Source organism: Palaemon carinicauda, chromosome 6 (genome assembly GCF_036898095.1).
Source record: "Palaemon carinicauda isolate YSFRI2023 chromosome 6, ASM3689809v2, whole genome shotgun sequence".
In the NCBI taxonomy this organism is placed as follows: Eukaryota; Metazoa; Arthropoda; class Malacostraca; order Decapoda; family Palaemonidae; genus Palaemon; species Palaemon carinicauda.
Genome location: NC_090730.1, coordinates 147,081,322 through 147,104,726, shown reverse-complemented (window position 1 = coordinate 147,104,726; position 23,405 = coordinate 147,081,322). Strand labels below are relative to the sequence as shown.

Here is a 23,405-nt window from a genome sequence, read left to right as displayed (position 1 = left end):
ACTGGTCTTAGGAATAGCTCTTTGTTTCCTTTTTATTACGTTGTATCAAGAACAGCATGAAAACAAGTGACAGAGATACGAGTAAACGATACTAACCGACGACAGTGGGCTCCAGGTCGACATAGATTGCTCTAGGAACGTATTTGCCTCGTCCAGTTTCCTGGAAGAAGGTTGTATACATGTTCTCTTCATGTTGAGCATCCTCAGCTGTGATCAAAGAAAGAAAACATTGTTTTAAAACATGCTGAATGTTAGATATGTTATATACAGTTGTATTAATGTAATTTCGGCATAGATTTTGCTTTATAAAGCTGAATTAATGTTATTTCTTTATTAAGATATATAATTGGATTCTGTTAACTTATTTTTTTCCATCTCACCTAGAAAATGAATAATCGTAATTTGGGCACATTATTTTCATTTTAAAAGACTAATATGGTTTACTTGGTTGGAAGCATTTTTTTTTCATCTTGTAAATAGAATTAGCATAAATTATAAGTAATATCCAAAAGAGTCATTCATTAGACTTTGTTCTTGGAAGGACTCTTACCCAAGTGTCCATCAGGCTGGATTCCGTGCTCGAGACAATAGAGCTCCCAGCAGGCATTGCCCATCTGGACTCCGGCCTGGCCGATGTGGACGCTGATGCATTCCCTCTGTAATGGCGAAACAAAGACTTGTTTGAGATAAATGTACCAGAAAAAAAGCTAATTTCATGTGGTAATATGTAATCACAAGTGGCAAATGGACATTGAATATTTCATTGGGCTATAATTACAATTTAGGAAAACCTACTGAGTCAATTGTGTATTAGGTATATTATGTGTTAGACGAGTTTTTTGGGGTGATAAATATTTAGCTTTTTATGGGGCGAGATTTTTTTAAAGAATAATAATCGTTGCAGCTTGTGTAGTAATATTGTTTATAAACCGAGTCTCGTTGAGCCAGGCTCCCAGAATGTAATTTGTTGGGATATTTTAAAACTTTCTGTAACTATTGATAGAAAATCTCTCTCTCTCTCTCTCTCTCTCTCTCTCTCTCTCTCTCTCTCTCTCTCTCTCTCTCTCATTTTAGTTTCACAGTATATATTTTCACATACATAAATCAGAACCAAAGAACATCTTTTCCTCGTATTAGTGATGTTCGCTATCCCAAGACTATTACAGAACACCCAAGCAGCCAGAATGCAATGGTGCCTTAAAGCGCTCATGCGGGTTTCCATTTGGTGATGGCCCACACAAGACTAGGATTCACTACACCCCTCTGTGAAGGACTCCTGGCATCAAGGAGGTTAGATTCTCTCTCTCTCTCTCTCTCTCTCTCTCTCTCTCTCTCTCTCTCTCTCTCTCTCTCTCTCTCTCTCTCTCTCTCTCTCTCTCTCACCTACGTCATACCACAGTACTGACTCGAATAATATTGACCGTGGACTCTTGACACCAGTCATGTGTGTGTCAAATTCGTTTTGGATTACGATAGAGTGAGTACTTCCTTCACCCACTAGGGGTCAGGTGGGAAGACTTGCTTCGATCATCACTAGACTAGACCAAGTTAATCACATATCTTTCTGGCATATTCGACTTCATGAATTTCGATTTCATGGAGGAATACTATTTTCTTTTCATTTTGTGTAACAAATGCAAATAGAAAATTTGTTGTTGATTTAAAGTAAAAGAAATGAATTGTGACTGGTTAAACCTTTTTTTGCCTGAGTCTTGAGTATGAAGGGATGGTGGTTTACGAAAATTATTATTTATAATTTCGGTTGTATTTACTATGCAGTTTTCTTATAAATGTCATTGCAGGGATATAATGTCTGAAACGATGAGGTATTTTATCAAGAACACGATTTCCTCTTTGTCAAAATGAAAATGTATCTCTCAAGTGCGCAAGCAATTTTCAATTTTTCATATTTTTCTGTTACTTTTGATGCTGTAACTCATATTTCAAGACAGATTTTCGTTAATGGTTTCACCAGAACTCTAGGATTGCCCCTTGTTTAAAGTATCCATACTCGGGTATGAACAAAAAAACTTAAGAATTTTGTTCTTTTTTCGGGATTATTAATTTTTTTTTTATTTTTCCTTGATTCAACATCAAGTGTTTCATAGATTATATATATATATATATATATATATATATATATATATATATATATATATATATATATATATATATAATGTATATATATAATGTATATATATAATATATATATATATAATGTATATATATATATAATATATATATACTATATATAATGTATATATAATATATATATATATATATATATATATATATATAAATATATAACGTATATATACACTATATAATTTGTTTCTAGGTATAGTTCACAGCCTCACATTGAATGAACAGAGACGGAGAGCCAGATTATCCAAAGTATATATATATATATATATATATATATATATATATATATATATATATATATATATATATATATATATATATATATTTATGTATATATATAAATATATATATGTATGTATATATATATAATGTATATACTGTTTATAATTTGTTTGTAAATATAGTTCATAGCCTCACATTGAACGAACAAAGAGACTGAAAGCCAGACCATCCGAAGTACCAAGTATCAAATCAATAAACCGTAGTTGTTAACCCAAGTGGAAGAAGAGTCACTCTAAAACCTAAACTATAGTCGAGCGACGGGGTGTGGGGGGAGGGGGCGTTGAAGCGTGAAGGTGGAGGAGGACTAATGGGCGTGGTGGGTGGGTTTTGGGGATAAGATGAAGGTGGGGTTGGCGTCAAAAGCAGGAGTAACACGCGGCAGATGGGAGGCGCCATGGCGCTACCCACTCATTCTCAATGCTACAATTTCTCATCAAGTATTTTATGACTCATTTCGTCAACTTCTTTAATGTCTAAGCGCCAGTGTGTGTCCCGTCACATCGATCAGGAAGAAACTACTAATAAGTTCGTGCTAGACGAAGGCTAGACAGAACGGGACCCATGCTGCCAGCACACCATTTGGCCATCTGTTGTGCTGCTCTCTACTTGAATGTACTCAATACACGCAGTGCAATAAGTGGACGCTCATTCCTATTACATGTTCAGCATAAAATGTATATTTCTTTATCGATTGATGGCTTGTGTCCATCGGTCGTTAAATGTACTATTCAAGTCATTTACCTTCGTAGGTATTGGCTGTGAAGCAAACACGCACCACAATCCTAGTTTAAGAAAAATATATGAAGAATAGAACAGCGTATTCTTATAATGAGGGACGATCATACTAAAACTCAAAGTAAAAATGATATTAAAGAAAAAAAAAAAAAAAAAAAAAAAAACGAGAATAAACAAAAAGAGCTTGGTGAAAACTGCATGTTATGGGCCCAGCTGACCTTTAAATAGCCTATTCTTATAATGAGGGACGATCATACTAAAACTCAAAGTAAAAATGTTATTCAAAAAAAAAAAAAAAAAAAAAACGAGTATACAAAAAGAGCTTGGTGAAAACTGCACGTTATGGGCCCAGCTGACCTTTAAATAGGCCACCAATTATTCATGGAAGAGGGAATAGTGAGGGGGTGGAGAAGTAACCTTTCCTCGTCGTTTCCCTTTCCATTCTCTTGTGACTTTTCCGTCCCGTTGTTATTGGTTTCTCTTTTTCTCATTCGTTCTTTTAAAGTACTCAGTGAACTTTATTCCCCTTACTCTTGTATTTATTTAAGATTCCGTATTTCATCGAATGAACTGACTCTGAGGATATTTTTGTGTCAGCCAAAGACTTAATAAAGCTACGATTTACGGGCATTGACCGGTATCTGAAATTTTCCAGAATATATTACAATGGCTAGTAGACTGTGCGGAGATTTTTGCATTTCGTTTATAGGAAAGCAATATTGTTTGGTGTAAACTGAGAAAGCACGATATGAAAACATGCAAGTTTTATTCACATTAGTTGCAATGTCATAACAATAGAGTTTCAAACCTATTGATAAATTTCGACATAAGGAATTAAGAAAAAAAGAGATGAAACTCCCGTAATTCTTTGCATAAAAAAATTATAATTTTAGATAGCGTTATTAAAGCAAGATCTTTAGATTTGGCAAAAGAAATGTTTGTAATAGTTCTTGAAAACTGGTTTGCACATACGTAACTCATTCAAAGGAAAATTATTCCATTCCGAGAATTAGGGAATCATGACATATTTGAGAAAGAAATGGAATCGAAATGAAATGTTGATTGTGTTGAAAGGACAAAAGTTGTTCACATTAATATCGGGTGAAGAGAAATATATTCGTTCATTCTCATGTCTTTTCGGTCTTAGTCCCTATGTAAAGCGCGCTCTCGCTCTCTCTCTCTCTCTCTCTCTCTCTCTCTCTCTCTCTCTCTCTCTCTCTCTCTCTCTCTGCTAGGACAGGACTATGAAGGATAAATAATTTAGGTGAAGAAAAAATAACATCGTAATTGATAGGAGAAAACCCGGTTTTGACATTGATGGAAATTTACTACGATATGCTACGAGATAATTACTGCTTGTTTTAGTATTATTTTGTTTACTTTTGGTAAAAGTCGGATTAAACTCGTATGACCTTACTTATTTTTCTTTATATCTTAGAATTTCCTCATCTCTTGATTGTTTGGGCTCCAATGTCACGTTGCCTTTTTTTCTGTTGTTGGTTTAAACTTTAAACAATATTTTTTTTGTGAATTCGAGGTTACATTATATGAAAAAAGCTCTGCGAGTATGCGCGCGCATACACACATTTATATATATGTATATATATAATATATATATATGTATATAATATATATATATATGTATATAATATATACAGTATATATATAATATATATACAGTATATATATATATATATATATATATATATATATATATATATATATATATATATATATATATATATATATATGTGTGTGTATATATGTGTGTGTCTGGCTGTGTCTGTGTCGTACAAACATATATAAACAAAATTACTGAGAGAATTGCCCTTATCAAGTCCAACAACATGACGTAGTGCTCATGGAATGTCAGGACAGGACAAGAAAAAGAAACGTGAAGGTTTCGTTAAAAGATGAGTATTATGTGTATTTAGAGCGAAGACAAAAGAATGACATCATAGATCTAGATTCTAGATGAACCCTGAGGGCTGTACTGAAAACACCGCGAAGCCATTTGTATTATTTATTGTTTATCTCTCACAGTGAAGCTCATGGTTTCATTGTTAGGATTTTGAATTTCTCAAAATTTTTGAGGAGGGAAATAATCTGTCGGTTAACGCCAAGGAAAGTCGACGATTATCTACACGTTGTATGGATGTATAATCCATATACCAGTCTTCCTAATAAGAATGTGTCAGATTAAAAATAAATAAAAAAAACATTTGGCTACCTATTGTATATAATATCGTAATCATTTATGATTCGCCATTATGAAATATTCTACTGATAAATGATGAATGAGTATTTTATTTATATATTTTTAATTTAGTTTTGTATTTATTTATAAATAAAATTGCAACTTGAAGAAGTCGTGCGACACTCGATGTAACGTATGTGGTAAAGACTCCTAAGACTCGAAGGCCTTTGCTCTCGTTTTAAAGAAGTAAAGGTTTATAAATATTCACTCATTCTGTGGGTGCCACAGACCACACTCGCAGACACGCAGATGTATAAGGTAGGAAGTTCAGATAAACATCAATATGCCGACCGCGAATGCTTGGCGTCGTTGGCTTAGACATAACAACGTTCCCATGTCGTAATGCTATTTTCGTTGTGATACTAAAGCGGAGAATCTCTAAAAACCCCCCATTTTTTTTTAGTTCATCGTCGTCTTTGTATAAACAAGGGAGAACGACCCTCCATCTCACCATGCCTTCTCAGTTTCTTATAGCACAGAGGGGAAGGACCCCTTTGTGGTAGATATCCCTAAACTCGGCGAGGCGGCCCTTTAAAAGTATTTAGTAACGAGGAAAGAGAGAAAAGAGGAGGGGGCCGAGTAGAGGTGTCTGATGTAGAAATGTGATTACTTCCTCTTTTATAAGAACGCAACTTTGTAACAAGAAGCGACCATTGGTCCTACAATTTTTAAAGTGAACGTTCATGATTTTGTCAAGGTGAAATGACTTTTGACTTGTACATGAAGGATAGCCCTTTTAGATATGGTCTATGCATTTTAAATTGCAAATACATAGATTGTCCTTCGCCATTTGCGTTTTCATAAGCAATTTGCAGACTGAGAAGTAGCCAAATAACTCCTTGTCGTGTCTCGAAGAGTAGGTTGTATCTTGTAATGAGCGTTCATCTTCCTTTTACACCTGAGTCCAGGTAGTTCGCCACGCTACCTTGGACAGTCTTCCGGTATTGAGGACTACAAAGTGTTGTACTTAATACTGGTTTATCTAAAATTCCTTGAGGGATGTCTTGCATGTATTTTGATGGGGACAGAGTGTATGATTTTAAAACGTAGTCTGTTCTTTGTATTTTCAGTACTAATAGTGTACATATACATGAAAAAAACTCATTGCAATTGCATTATTGTGTGCATATGTTTGTGGGAAATTTATTCATACTATTTGATTACTTTGATTTTCTTAAAAGTTGATAATGTAATGTAAGCTGTTGAATGTGTTCTTGTTGTGAAAAATAACGGGAAACATTAAACTAAATAGTTCCACCATTCTTAATGACCAGTTAAGCATTTGAACTTGATTTGGTTGAGATTAAATCATGATATGTCGACTAGTTTCCTTTATATAGAAAATTTGAAGATGAAGAAAGTATCAGTTATTAATCAATATTAAGTCAATATTGCATTTCTTTCATTATTTTCAGTATACTGTGATCGATTTCAAGCAGATCTCACGAAGAATGATGGACAAAACATACCCAATTGGAATATATACTTTTCAAGTGTATTTTCTGGCATTGTGCTAGTTCGGTGTCTGAGGATTCATCTTGGTGGAAATAACGTCCTGTATTTTGATATATTATGTTTTTTGAGATGAGTGATATGCTGTAGAACATCTTCAAGGAAACAGAATTCGTATTTAACTACCGGAATGTCCGATTAAAGTCCATCTCCACAATGAGGGTCTTATCTCAACTGTGACTCAGAATGCGTGCTTTTACCCATGTTTATTCCTCTCTTAATGATGCTTGTTCCGAGACTAGATGCTGGTCTTATCTGAAACAACGCCTTAATGTCTCTCCTTGGCGAAACTGAATGTCTTTTAAATTACCAATGATTATACTTCTATAGTTTTTTTTTTTTGGGGGGGGGGGGTGCGTGTGGCCTATTTGCTAAGTCTGTACAGGAAAAAGAGAAAGAAGGCAGAGCTTTATAGTTTCTAAGAGAGAAACCTGTCTGGGAATTTTGGAGATAAGAGAAAAGAAAGAAAGAGAATGAAATCCAAATACCCCGAAAAGTACCAAGTGACAAGGGTATTTCCAACCCCATTTTTCTTTGCCATTATGTTATTTATTTCTCGAGAACCCAAATCCGTTTTCTTTTCCCCCTCGGGTTCTCAAGACATTTGAGGGGGAACTCAAATGTTTGGCTTAAACGCCCCACTCGTTAGATCAATATTAGGGACGGTCTCTGTCACATCCCTTTTTCACTACGGGCATTAGTTTACCTGCTGCCTCCTGTCAGAAATCCATTAAGTATTTCCCCCTCCTTTATTAAAATAAATATTTGTACAGCGTATCGAACGACTTGTGATAAATTTAGATTAAATTTTTCTTTAGCAATGAAATTTATTTTTGAATGTCTTGTGCAGAACTTACTAATGGATGTACAGTATCAACATTACCTTCATTTACCGAATATTTTCTCAATGTCTTGGGAAAATATTGATGTACAAATAAAAGTCCAGTTCAAGTACAGAGGAAAAGACATTATGATTAAGTGCATTATACCTAAGGAGATGGTGTATGAACCTCATTCTCTCTAGGAAACAAAGCGTCGAGTTGATGACATGTTTCCCAGTTCCACTGCGAAGGCCTGTCTATCTTTCTTTTGTGAGTCAGAATTAGTGCATATCTTCGACACTACTTCTAGTAAAGTCGGAAGATAACATTATCTCCAAGTTTGGACTTCTGGTGCTGTTATCAGAATGGCGATGTGATACGCTATGGCATATTGTAAAGTCAAAGTGAACATGTAACATAGTGATAAATAGAGTAAATGGAAAGGAGGTAGGGAAGGCAAAGTCATTTAGATCTCATCATCTTCCCTACACAACGCCCCTTGGAGTGATGGTTGATGATGGGTGTTATGTGATATTGGGGTTGGGGCGTGATACAAAACATCTGTTCGTTGGTCTACAAAAGCTTGATCTCTTCCTTTTCACTTCCCCGAATTGAATTTTAAATTTGGGGTTCAGCATAGAAATGCCACAGTTTTACAAAGCTTTTTTACGGAGATGAAAGATAAGTAGATTGAAGGAGAGTTATAGACGATACGTCACCAGAAACTGTCTGGTCTGGTCTAGCCAACAAAGAATTTACAAACGCTTGAAACCTACTTATTCCTATTCTTCTTTTTCTTCTAGTAAGGAAAGCAGTAGTTCTCACAACCAGTCGTATGATTGTTATTTGAATAATACGATAAACGTTTCTCCATCTTAAGTATTTAAAAGACCTACAATCTTTTTATTACAGTAACTTCCACATCCTTTGAGAATGGCCTCATCACAAGTGGTCAATTCATCACATTACGAACTTGTGGTGACCTAGAATTGAGACCCACACGCAGCTCATCTATCTGGAGAGGGAAACAAAGTGCGGATAGCGAAAACCTACCAACGAGGCCGAATGAGATTACTAAAGACGAGAAACAGGGAATGAAATTTGCAGATGCGAGTTGCCGAGTCGCATTATATCTTCCTTCCATTGTCTAAGATAATCGTTGGTATCCTGTGCGCTACAAATTGTGAGGTTCCTCTGTAAATGTATCGTCCTAGGTTATTACGCCATATTCTGGTTTATTTATTTTCTTGTGAAAAGGGAAAACGAGGGTGGGAATAATGCCCAAATCTGGCTTTGCTTTTGAGAAAGAAAGAGAGAGAGAGAGAGAGAGAGAGAGAGAGAGAGAGAGAGAGAGAGAGAGAGAGAGAGAGAGAGAGAGAGAGAGAGCATGTGCTGTTAATGGACTTTTCTACATAGGTGAATAAACATCTCCCTCCGGCAGATAGAAGTAGTTGAATTTCATTTCTTGTGAAAATAATTCGTTTAATGTGTTTCACTTATGGTCCTGCCTGTTAAAGGGTCTTTTATGTGTATACCCAAATTTTTTTTTTAGCAATCTTTGCCCATAATCTGGTGCATTTTTTATTTATTTTTAAGCATCTTTTGAAGTATACACTTTGTTACACTAATAATCAGTGGCTTATTTAAGCATCCCTTGACCCAAGTCGGTGGTATTATTGAAAACAAAATTAAATGAACTGTCTTATTACGTAGTCAAACTTGGGCTACCATTTTGCTTTTAAGGAAATAGTTTTCAGTCTACCACAGTTTGGCATATACAGTATAGCCCCAGAGACAATCAGGCATTAATGTCTTTGGTATCTATGGCAAGATCACTCCACTATCTTGAATATTTGAGTTACTGACTAATGTTTAATCACTAGAGATTATGTTTGTGTACGTGATGGAGAGAATGCGGTGGCTGTCTGTAATGTCTCATTCTTGTGTGTACCAAAGTAAATATCACTTTGAGTCTTCGTTAATTTCGCCCTTTACTCAAGTTCCCCCCCCCTTCCTCTCTCTCTCTCTCTCTCTCTCTCTCTCTCTCTCTCTCTCTCTCTCTCTCTCTCTCTCTCTCTCTCTCTCTCTCTAAAACACACACACATACACACAGTAAATGAAAATCAAATTTCCAAAACCAAAGATTTCCTGGTACCATTCTCTTTATTTTCCTTCTCCACCAATTAGCCTTTCTCTCCCTTTTCCAAAATTGCCCTTCCTTCTTCTTCTTTCTTCTTCTTCTTCTTCTTCTTCTTCTTCTTCTTCTTCTTCTTCTTCTTCTTCTTCTTCTTCTTCTTCTTCTTCTTCTTTTTTTTTTTTATTTTTTTTTTATTTTGTGGACCAATATTCCTTTCTTTCTCCCTGCTAACCTTCCTTCTCTTTCTCTTTACCATCCTCCTCCCACTTTCTTAGTGATGTTGAAGGTTCAACGCATCAATGACGTGGGGCCTGACGGAGCCGTGCTCCTTTGGATGTTTCTCTTGTGTGCAAGTTGATCAAGTCCATTTGCAAAGCGAGCGCATGCATTGTGTTTGCTGCCTTGCGCCGGGATTGGTAAGCTAACATACGTGATCCAGAGATTTTTGCATAACTGTTTTGATTGTTTATTTTTGTTTCTGGATGCATTTGGCTGTGAGGAGGAACCTGCTTTCGGTCGTTGCATTTAGTGAAGATAATTGTCTATTGTGTAAATAATTAACGCTATTAGTTAAGAAAATATCGGCTTGTTAACAAAGTAGCGTATTAAAGAATTAAGTAATAAATATTGCGACTGATGAATATTTATAGGGGAGAAAGACAAAGAGTTTATAAAAGAAATGAATTTCTTTTAATGAATTTAATGGAAATTTAACTTGAAAGCAGAGCTGAAATATTCGTACATCAACACAAAATAAATGTTGGAAAGTCAGTATGTTCAGCATGGGGAAGGAAGGGCATTGAACAAATATTTTTTTTATATGTACTCGATCAATATTATCGTTTTTTATAATGTAATATAATTATACAAGAAGCTAAACAGTCACTTGAATATCAAGCTCCATAGTAAATATGTAAACGAAATTAAGGACCATTCGCAGACAACTAAACTTAATTTGTATGTGTATGTATATATATATATATATATATATATAATATATATATATATATATATATATATTATATGTAAATATCACCCACGAAATGCATTTAATACCGAATTCTATCTTGGAATTCCAAGTGGATATGTATTTCCCAAGATAGAATTCGGTATTAAATGCATTTCGTGGGTGATATTTACATTAATTAAAATCACGTGTGCTTGTGATATATGTTCATATATATATATATATATATATATATATATATATATATATATATATATATATATATATATATATATATATATATATATATATTTTCAATGTTTACTCATTATTCAGGGTAACATGTTTCAGATGCATGTCTTCTCTTTAATGTGCACTAAACAAGTGATTTACGTAAACTGGTGCGTTTATAGATATATATATATATATATATATATATATATATATATATATATATATATATATATATATATATATATATATATATATATATATATATATATATTTATAAAATGAAGGATACCATTTTATCCTCTGACTGAAGCAAATATTCAGATGAATTACGTAAGTGATCACAAATGCCATTAAATTTCCTCGTATTCATATGACATTTGCTGCCAAAACTGAGTGCTGAAATGGCGTATTAGCAAATAAGTAGACAAACTTGGTAAAAGAGAGAGAGAGAGAGAGAGAGAGAGAGAGAGAGAGAGAGAGAGAGAGAGAGAGAGAGAGAGAGAAGATGATATTTCTACTTAGTAATGCTTCTTCACCCTTTAAAAGTGTCCACTCTTGGGAGAGGAAGACAAAAAGGGAAAAAGTGCATCATAAAAAGGCAGACCACTTCCGGGAACTAAAACTTCACGTCTTTACACGTTTCCTCTGACGCCTGGTTTTTTAGGTAGTTTTTCTTCTCTCAATCTCTTCTCTGATCTCTGTACTATCTTCCTTCGTCCTCGGACAGGTCAAGAGTTTTTGCGTGCATTTTTGTACGTGTGTCTTTGGAAAGATGATCTGACAGTTTTTTTATGGTCTTCGATTTAAAAGAAGAAAGATAGAAAAATCAAGAAAAAGCTATTGTTTGATTATCCCGTTTTATTCGTAAATTGAGTATATTGAAATATACTTCTTGTTAACCAATGGAAAGACTTCAAGTATGAGTACCATTGCATTCATGTTTGTTGGTTACCTGCTCATTTATATAATTAGTTGTGCATTTGATAAACAATACAGTATATATACAGAAATATAATAATGCATGGGTTCAAGTATTGACACCCTATTATTAGTATCACTATTATCATCGACATTGATGCCAACAGTTTTCCGTTTGTTACGCTAATGACTGGAACATTTTGAAAGTTATGTTTACGAACATCATTACTTTCAAAGTGAAAATATAAAGGCTATTTTCTCTCTCTCTCTCTCTCTCTCTCTCTCTCTCTCTCTCTCTCTCTCTCTCTCTCTCTCTCTCTCTCTCAGTCATTTTGAGCCATAGTAATATGTCTTTACATTGTCTTTTTTTTTTTTTTTTACTGAACGGCTTCCGATAGGGTCTATTTTTTTCCTTGTCATCCACTCGACTGTTCTTGAGTTTTTGTTGGTATGAAAAGAACGCCAGAGGCATGCCTTCCCACAAACCTAATTTTAGACTTTAAATGATGAATCATAGATAAACATCTTTTGAAGAAATAAACTTAAGATTCAGTACTTTATCAACTTCCGGAACATTGAATCCCAGACGCGTATCACAATAGTCATCTATATCGTGCTTGCATTCTAGAGATTCCTTTCATTCAAGTTCATATCGCCAGTAATCTGGCCCCTTCCAGCCCTTTCAAATTCTTGTACTTATGTTTATTTGCTAATGGGAAATGTTTGCATATAACCAGTAAGTATCATTATATAGATTGATTTTGTTGTGGAACAGGTGACCATTTTTACTGTGAGTATTTGATGGTCGGGAAATAAATTGGTAGTTCGTTATTAATTCTTTCTAGAGTGAAGCCTTTTGGAAAAAGAAGTCTCCTCACGTAAGGAAACAATCCTCCTTTTAACGACGGATAGGTCCTATATTTTTTAATAGGTAGACCTATCCATCCGTTACGTCATAGTCCTTTTAATTTGTGTTATCTATTGGTCGAAAGCCGCAAATATTAATTGATATAATGGACTGAATTTTCAAAGGATGCTGTGTTCACTATTTCCAGTGGTCATTTTCTTTTTTGTTTTTGATGAGGTTTACTATTTCCTTTTCATTGTCTTGGACCTTTTGAAACAATGGAAAATATTTTTACTTTTTTTCCTTTCTCAATACGTCCTTCAAAAAAGTATCCAGTTGTCGAAGGTCTTTTTAAAGGAATTTCTTTTCTCTTATTGTACAATTTATTTTGTTTATATCAAATCTTGTTTCAAGTCCTTTTTTTCACTTTTAAAAGTTTCCCAAATTTTTTCCCGAAAAGAAAAAAAAAGAAAAAAAAAAGCGTTCCTTTTTCGCATTGCGTGCTTGAAATTTCTTTAAAAAAAAATAAAAAAAAAGGAAATAAAATTATTTCTTTTCTCAGGCTGGATATCTTTCACGGAAAATCCGATCACTTTTCTCGCTCCTTGTTGCATGGAGAGAAACCACCGATCTTCCTTCCCCTGGCAAGAGAAATTACCCTGGATGACATTTCCTTTCGTGAATGGAAGCAAGGCACCAGAACGCCGACTAATCTATTTGATAACAATTTTTGGATCGCCAATTTGCACTTCCCGGGGTCATGGCTCTCGAGTGTTTTTCCTATTTTTATCCTTAACTATTATTATTATTATTATTATTATTATTATTATTATTATTATTATTATTATTATTATTAATGGTGTAAAAGCGGGAAAAAGTGGACTTGAGAATATGGCTTTGATAATTTTTTTTGGATGCTTAACTAAGCAATACTGTCTGAATTCTTTTATGAATTAGTAGGAGCTAAAAGTCTCTCTCTCTCTCTCTCTCTCTCTCTCTCTCTCTCTCTCTCTCTCTCTCTCTCTCTCTCTCTCTAATCGGAATTTTAGCAATTGTTTTGATTTTTTATTTACTCCACGCAATTGTAAGAATATCCTGTTTTGTTTTTGTAATCATTATCGACCTACAATTGGAGATCACAGGGATCTATGTAAGGACGTTTAACGTTACTCATATGTGAGTACATAGTATGATTTTCTTAAGGTTTTCAGTTCTCGCCTGATGAAATAAAAATTTGCAGCTGCGATATGATTCACTGATGTTATTTTGTTTAGATATTTATTTACCCTCAATCCAGTGAACTACTTGAGTGGATATAATTATGAAAAATATTTTATAATTATGAGACCGAGACGAGCAAAACCATTGAAGACAAACATTTCCATCCGACAGGTTGAGCGTCTGTAAACGGATATTTCCTCCTCAAGTTATATCAAGCCGCTTATTGAAAGGGATTGGTTTATTTATAAAAAGATTTCATATATTCAAAGAAAATTCTATTTTAAACTTAATGAAATGAAGACTTGAAGAAGCCAGTTGATCCTCGTTTTAACACCCAGAAGAAGTAGAAGAAGCCACGAGAGTAACGAGTTTTTTTTTTTTTTTTTTTTTTTTTTTTTTTTTTTTTTTTAATTGCTATCAATAAATGGATGAGATTCCCCAGGAAGGAAGAGAACGTCATTAAGAGAATCACACTCGATGGCACAACTACTGAAGCGGACAGGAAAGTAAGAACGCCTGAGTGGTGTGCACCTGCCCAGACCTTCAGTCAATAAATTTGCGACGAACAAGAAAAGGAAAGGAGAAAGGGAGAAAGACTAACTAGTGAAAATCCAGTTGGAAGCGGAAAGAAATGACTGAACTTCCGGTGAAAAAAAAATCTCTAATCTTGAAAATATACAATGAATAAGAGTAAAAAATTCGACCAATAAATAAAAAACGGATGATACTTAAGTAAAAAAAAAAAAAAAAAAAATTCTGGAAAAGAATCTGGTCAAAGAGTTTATAAAAAGAGATATGATTCTGAGCATTTCGGTCACGTACCTCTAAAAAAATAAAGAAATTAAAAGTAAAGGAGAGAAAAAACGGGAAGATGAGATACGTGAGTTTAACTTTCCGAAAAGCAAGTAAGTGAATATAGAAAATTAGAAGAAATTTAAGTATAAAGTAATATGAATGAATAAAACGTCTAGAGTAATGACATTTCCAAGAGGCAGAGAAACAGCCCATAAAACATTCACAAATTTATAAATATTTATGAATTGGTCAAATGTATTTTACAGCATTAAAAAATCAATGTATTTCCTCGCTCTTCATTTCGATCCACGTTATTGCTTTGCATGTGTGGCGTTGCAACTACAACTTGGAAGTGTGTGTGTGAAAGGTGAGTTCCGGAAAGGAACAAAATCATGAGTAATCACTAAAGCAGATGAGCGGAAGTAATGAGTATAAGTGGTCGAACCGACGCGACAACGACGTCTGCAAGGAGGAGAAGCACCTGCTGGTATAAGGCCAGTTTGATTCAGCACGACGACAGTGAACTCTTGCATAAAGCCTTTCTGTATGTGTGTCGGAGTAGTGAAAAGTTAGAATAGAAAATCAGAAAGGTATAACGACCCATCTTTATAAGATTAATTAGCCTCGACTCAAAAGCTTAGTATTCGTTTAGTTTTCATATTATATAACGAAGTTAAAGGCTTAAGCATTGTCGTAGACTCTCTCTCTCTCTCTCTCTCTCTCTCTCTCTCTCTCTCTCTCTCTCTCTCTCTCTCTCTCTCTCTCTCTCTCTCTCTCTCTCGTTATGATATCGACTCGCTGAAAAACAAAGCAATATTGAAAAAATGGTGGCCCCTTTGATTCAGTTTTGTAAGCAATTGTATATCTGATTTATTGCTTTTTTTTTTTACTTTGATATCGAGTTGTTTATAGTTGGAAGCCAGTGACTCATGGAAATGGCTAAATATGTTGCCTGGGTGATGAAATATTCTATAAAATTATATAAATCATGAAATGCAACACGATAAAGAAGTCTTTATTGGAATGCCACGTGACCTCCCAGCCCTCATTAGCAATTAGGGATACAAATCACATGACAGGCGAAAATTGATGAACAAACTATCATGACTGTCGAAAACAAAAATTGTGTGGAGAGAGAGAGAGAGAGAGAGAGAGAGAGAGAGAGAGAGAGAGAGAGAGAGAGAGAGAGAGAGAGAGAGAGAGAGAGAGAGAGTTCCGAGAAAACACCAACGATTTAAAGGCCAGGAAGAATGGGGGTGGGGTGGGGTTGAACGCAGTATGGGGGACAGCGCTGAAGAAAGAGCAGCTGAAAGGAAATCGCTAATAAACTGGAAGGAATCCTGGCGAATCTTCCTCCTTGTTCAAGTCTCCTTCGACCGGGGACTGCAAGTTAAATACATCTAAAAAAGAAAAATGACAGGAAGAGTATTTTATATACCAAGAAAAGTGATTTCATGATAAGAGAATAGAATGAAAGATGACCGAGGAAAGAATAAATGCGAAAATTTAGAGAAAATTAAAGATAAAAAAGAAATAGATTAAAAGTAACGATACATGGTAAAAAAAAATAGAAAAAAAAATTCTCGTTTGTAAATTACGATTTGTTGAGGCATTTACTAAGGTATTTAATAGTACCCATTTTATATTATGTTTAAAGTTTCATTATTTTATCTTAAAATTATTGTTTTTAATTTCCTGCTTAATCGATAATATTAAATCATGTTTCTAAGCAATTATATATTTCCTAATCACACATTTCTAGAACAAACAGCTCTCTCTCTCTCTCTCTCTCTCTCTCTCTCTCTCTCTCTCTCTCTCTCTCTCTCTCTCTCTCTTGAAACAAGTGTCAGTAAAATATAATATAACGCTAGATTGCATATAATCAGTTAATCAACCTTCAGAATAGAATACCAATCTTCAAATTGTACCAACTGTTGAAAACTTTCTTTTGTCTTATAGATGTTCCTATTTCCAAGGAAAATATAGAATTGCCTGGTAAATGGCAACTGATAACTGGGGTAAAACTAATTATTCTTCGGTTAATAGCCCATGACAGAAAAATACATGAATTTACTGACGTTTATTCATTTATAAGTGAAGGTTTTTTAGTGGTTGTTTCGTTACAGCAACATTAACGAACACCGCTTCACGTGCTATTACCTACCTGCACACACAGTACAGTATATATACATATGAATGAGATTATGAAATGTAACATGCTACTTTCTTTAAAAAGAAAAGTATTTAATCAGATGGCCTTACTAGTATTAACTTATGCATCAGAAACTTGGAGCATTACCAAAGCCTTAGAACATAAGCTAGTTACAACTCAAAGAGCAGTGGAACGAATAAAATTGAGAATAACACTAAGGTAAAAAAAAGGGGAAGAAAAAAAATATGAGTACGAGAGAAAACTAAAGTAGAGGATATTATAGCATGAAAGAAAAAGAAATGAACACGGGTTGGATATATAATGTGAATGACAAATAATAGATGGGCATTAAGAATAATATGTTAGGTCCCCAGAGATTATAAACGAAGCAAGGGAAGGAAGAAAAGATGGGGATTGATGAGCTAAGAGAATTTGCTGATAGGCTATAAACAGATGTGATTGGCAGGGCATGTCTGAGATATTTTGCCCTGCAGAGGACTAGTAACGACTGATGCTATATATATATGTATATATATATATATATATATATATATATATATATATATATATATATACATATACATATATATATATATACATATACATATATTATATATATATATATATATATATATATATATATATATCCTTAGATGTGATTGAAAATTATTATTATTATTATTATTATTATTATTATTATTATTATTAACTTCAGAAACATTCAGAAGGAAAGTAAATGTAACACAGACTAAACGAAGCACGAGTGTGATGAGTGTGTAGATGTAACACAGGAAAAAGGAAATACCTTCCTGGCCTCGAATAGTAATGCGGAAAGATACAAGAAGAGAGGAAGAAGAAAACGAAGGAGAGGGGAAGACAGCAGTGCTGCCATCTCTGAACCATCTCGTTAAAAGTTTTAATCAAAGGTTGACTCACCGAAGGGGCATGCAGTCGGTCGGTCGGTCGGTCTTTTCTCAGACATCAGTTGAATTTATTAAGAGAGAGAGAGAGAGAGAGAGAGAGAGAGAGAGAGAGAGAGAGAGAGAGAGAGAGAGAAAGAGAGATACTTTCTCTTTTCAAGGCTATCTCTCTTTCTCTCTCTCTCTCTCTCTCTCTCTCTCTCTCTCTCTCTCTCTCTCTCTCTCTCTCTCTCATACCGGCGACAGTGGGTCATAATCTGGTCATAATAAAGAAAATGAAATCGTGCCCTAATCCCTGTGGCTCAATTTACACCCTCTCGAGTCTCCGATTATTTGTTTTCACTTTCGCTTGAGCTTCATCTCAGACCTTAATAAACTGATCTTAAAATTTGAGAGGTCTCTAGAAGGGTAAGTTAAGGCTTAGGGTGGTTTTTTGTTTCTTTGATTGTTCCCATTTGTTGTAGTTTTTTTTGTTTTTGTGTATACATGCACATGTTTTCGTAATTATAGGTTTTAAAATATTTGAGCTTTCTGTGTCCTAATTTTGCAATAGATATTCAAAAAGTTGTCATGAGGTGTTGGTCAACATATTTATTTTCAATAAAATGGGGATAATGGAAATAACTTGATGAGTAATTATTAAGGTGAAAGGAATTGAACAACCATCCTATTTTACGATTTAATGCTTCATGTTTCCTACTTTGTTTGGTCTTTCAAGAACATCCCAGCTTGAGCTGAAGGCTATTGAGCTTTGCGTGACTCAGGAAGAACCTTTAAAGGGACCGAGAGGAGCATATTGTAAACTCGAAGGACTGGAGGAACCTCCGGGCGACGGAAGTTGTAAAATCAAATGGCCGAATTTCCACCAGGACGAAATCATTTACTTTCTAGTCCAGTAGTATCGCTCAGCCTTTGGTAAGGATTCTCAAGGCAAAACGTGGCAATTTCACCTGAGTCCTTTCGTCGGCACCGCTCAAATTTTGAAAGGGGGAGGGAGGGAGGTTGCAAATTTTTTTACTCTTGTATTGTAAATTCGGAGCATGCAAGTGTCAATGCCCTTAAGGGACAAAATGAAAAGACCACGTAGATTTAGTCGTGATAAGACAATACCGACGCCTTATTTGGACGCTTTGAAAACCAACAGCGTCTTAAATAAAGCTGGTCTATTGTGAGATACGAAGAATTGGCATGAGTCACTCATGGGAGGTTTTTTGCTGGTCTAAGGTTGTCCCAATAAAAAGGATGCCGAGTATGATGTATTTGGAACACGTCTAAGCGCACACACACACACACACACACTATATATATATATATATATATATATATATATATATATATATATATATATAAATTATATATATATATATATATATATATATATATATATGTATGTATATATATATATATATATATATATATATATATATATATATAAATTATATATATATATATATATATATATATATGTATATATATATATATATATATATATATATATATATATATATATATATATGTATATATATATATATATAAATGCTGTATATATTAGGCTATATACTTCTCAGTCGTTTATGCATTTGTAGACTATTTATGAAAAATTTTTGGACAATCGAAGTAAGATTACAGGACCTGGAGGTTGGATCCTACTACAGTAATAACAAGAATTAGGTTTATCAGATTTAGTATTATGGTTAGGCGAAAGGAACCACGACCTTTAAACCTCTTCCCCTTCAACTCCTTTCGCATGAATGCCATTAACTTTAGAAGCATTTCCTAATACATCTTGAAAGAAAAAAAGTAAAATTTGGTCTCATTTTTAGGACTGTTTCTTCGGAATAATTAGCAATGGCCCACTTTATAAATCGGATAAAACTTTTTTTTAGTAGGATAAAGTGAAGTGAATATGTATACGAAATTTTGTAATAATATGATACTTGTCTATCGCATAATGTAAGTGAAATGTCATTAGTTTCACGAGCTTTGATTTGCAAATCGAATGTGTAATCTAAAATGTGTTCCTCCTGCAAAACAATGCTATCATGCGATAAAGTGAGTTTGCATCTCATCAAACTTCCAACTTTACGTGGGGCAATTGCCCATTTTTTATCACTTACATAGATCCATCTTAAGATCTGAATTTCTAATCAATATTTTATGTCTAAGAAAAACGCATATAGTACATAGGTTTTGAAAATACAAATTTTACCGGTCGAAATGTACCATCATGAAAGTTTTGTTAAGGGTCAATAACCAAAAACAAAAATCCATACCAGTAACGGATTATTTATCAAAATAGTATCAGTGATATTAGCATACGTAACAGTAGTATTTATTTTTTGTTACATTTTTTTTTCAGTTATCGTCATTAATATTGTTATGGATGAGGGATTTTAATTCGAAATTGCCGGATAACATGTTTACGTGTAGAAGTGATTCGAAGTGTCTTTTGTTTACCTTGGTTGTCTTTAAGATAGAAGACCCCGCATTTCTCCTTCTCAGCCCACTCATGAACCGTAAAGCACACCCACCTCCTCGCCCCTTTTTCGCTTGGAATCTTAACCTTATCCAAACAATTCCTAACAGTAGGTGACAGAACCATTTTATGGAAAACACAATCATGTCCTCACAAAACGAATACACTCGTGTGCAGAATATGTATTTATGCATATTATTTTTTCCTTCTGGGAAATATTTTCGGAATTGATTGATATTCTCTCATTCAGATATTGATACAATGAATCAAACTAATTGAAGACGTTATCCAGTATTTACACGTGTTCAAATAAAATATATCTAATATACAGTAGTTGAATAGGCTAGATGCTATTGATTGCTTCTTAATCAATAGGGTTTTAACTGATTGCAATATTGCATAACTAAAGATTTATATTTATAACATTGACATATTAAATACTCTTAATGATCTTTATTTGTCTATTAGGTATTTTAAAAGTTGTTTAACGAGAAAATTCTTTGCTGGATTCTAAATGGCCGAATAATTTGTCTTTTGTAGGGTTTCTCTCCCTGACAGTTGGGCTTGATGCCTCTTCAGGGATTAGACCACATTCTCATTTTTATTTTGTGAACTTCCCCCTGGATTTACTGTAGACCTGGGCTAATGAAAGATTCAAGATGCTAGTGACCATAAAGTGTTGCTTAAAAGCTTTTGAGTATATTTCTAATTGTGAGGGACTGGCATGGCAGAGATATTTTATTATTATTATTATTATTATCTCTAAATGAAGGCCATAGTATGGTATGGATGGGGAGGGGGGAAAACATCCACTCTCAAGTTATTCGCATAACACACCCAGTTTATGGCTGTATGTTTGGAAGGAAATGGTGCGTAAACCGAGTGAAATAAAATAAGCCATAGCTTAGGTTTAGGCTTAAACCTAAATGGTGCAAGACCCGACGAAAGAGAATAAACGGTGGTTTAAGCTTGAGCCTGAATCAACAGAGACAAATCATTACGATTATCATTACTGACCATTCGTACACATGCCTCAAAGTTTAAGATTTACATGTCACATAAAAAGATAGGGTGGATAATCATTTGGGTCATTCGTGTTTATCTGATATTAATACTAAGATGTTTACCGAGGGACAAAGACGGGGAAATGGGATCTTTTATGGGTTAGGTGGAGATTTTTGGGGAAACGTTTTACGTGGAAGGAATGTCGAAATGTGGCGAAAGATGAGGAGGGATTTCCCTGACAAGCTTTTTCCTTGTCCCTCGGAGGTCTAAGGCATGTTCAAGTATTAACTCTAAATTGTTTGCATTGTGACGCCATATTCCGGATCAGCGACTGAGTTTTTGTGTGATTTTTATATTTATCATTCTCGCCTCACCAGTGAATGGGAATGTGAGAGTAAGCACTTTAAAGCCACTCATACACACATACATACACACACACATATATATGTGTGTATATGTATATATATATATATATATATATATATATATATATATATATATATGTATGTATATATATGTATGTATATATATATGTATGTATATATATGTATGTATATATATATATGTATATATATATATATATATATATATATATATATATATGTATATATATATATATTATGTGTGTGTGTGTCTGTGTGTGTTTAGTATACAGATAGATATATAAATATGTATGTCTACATAAGTATATGTCTATCATTATATGTACATACGTACATAGATACATATTTATCAACAGGTTTAATTGACATATCCATTCATACAGTATATTTAACACAGACTCATAAAAGCAGTAATAAAAAAGTACAAGAAACCCTGAGATAGGACGAAGACTTTTCAAAAAGGAAATGGGCGGACTCAAAGAGAGGGCGTTTGATGGGAAGGATTTAGTGAAGTGTAAGAACGCGCAAGAGAGTACCGGAAGCACTTAAAGAAAAAAAAGACAGGTAGCCGGCCGGCCCTGCTACAGGTGTTCCGGGAAAGTAATGACCACCATCCTGAATGCCCCAAATCCCCCCCTTTTCAAGTGAACCGATCCGTCATCACACCTGTTTCTTCTCTGTGTGTACGCGTTTTGGGTTTCTTACGTTCCCTACTCATTTTTATCTTCACCCCCTTTCATTCCCTCCCAATTCTTCAGTGTTTTTTTTTTTTTTTTTTTTTTTTTTTTTTTTTTTTTTTTTTTTTTGTCAAAAGTTTTTTAAAGGAAAGCAATTATTTTTTAATTCATATTTTGTTTTGATCGAACTTTTTGTTTTCTTACGTTCCCTACTCATTTTTATCTTCACCCCCTTTCATTCCTTCCCAATTCTTCATTTTTTTTTTTTTTGTCAAAAGTTTTCTAAATGAAAACGATTACTATTTTTTAATTCATATTTTGTTTTGATCGAACTTTTTGTTTTCTTACGTTTCCAACTCCTTTTTACTTCACTCCCTTTCATTTCTCACAATTCTTCACTTTTTTCTTTGTCACAAGTTTACTAAATTAAAATGATCATTACTTTTGTAATTTCTATTTTGTTTTTATCGAATTTTTGGTTTTGTTACGTTTCCAACTACTTTTTACTTCGCCCCCTTTCATTTCTCATACTTCTTTTTTTGTCATAAGTTTTTTTAAATTAAAATGATTATTATTTTTTAATTCTTATTTTGTTTTAATCGAATTTTAGTTTTTCTTATGTTTCCCCACTCCCTTTTTGTCTTCTCTCTTTCATTTCTCATAATTCTTCAATGTTTTTTATCTTTGTCTAAAGTTTCTGTATTAAAACGATTACTTTTTACAAAATTCTTATTCTGCTTTGATCGAATTTTTAATGTGGTGCGAACGTCACCTTTAAGCAATAGCATGGTAATATAAACTCACGGATGAAAACCTTTTGATACAACTTTGATTATAGCTATCAACGCAAACACAATTGCAGTAATCAAGATAATTACAAGGACGGTATCGAACCGCAGTGTCCTTACGTGATTGTCACTGTGCAGTTTGGAAATTACCACT

General features: G+C 34.0%; 1 protein-coding gene across 2 annotated transcripts in view; it reads right to left on the bottom strand.

Moving 5' to 3' along the window:
* The window catches only part of LOC137642702 (tubulin alpha-2 chain), a 63,852-nt gene that overhangs the window by 5,731 nt on the left and 34,716 nt on the right, over window positions 1-23,405 (bottom strand). For both annotated transcript variants that reach the window (XM_068375495.1, XM_068375496.1), the window contains 2 exons: window positions 551-656; window positions 97-207 (listed from right to left, as the gene is read on the bottom strand). In XM_068375495.1, the coding sequence (XP_068231596.1) occupies window positions 97-207; window positions 551-656 (217 nt within the window). The remainder of the gene's footprint in view (window positions 1-96; window positions 208-550; window positions 657-23,405) is intronic.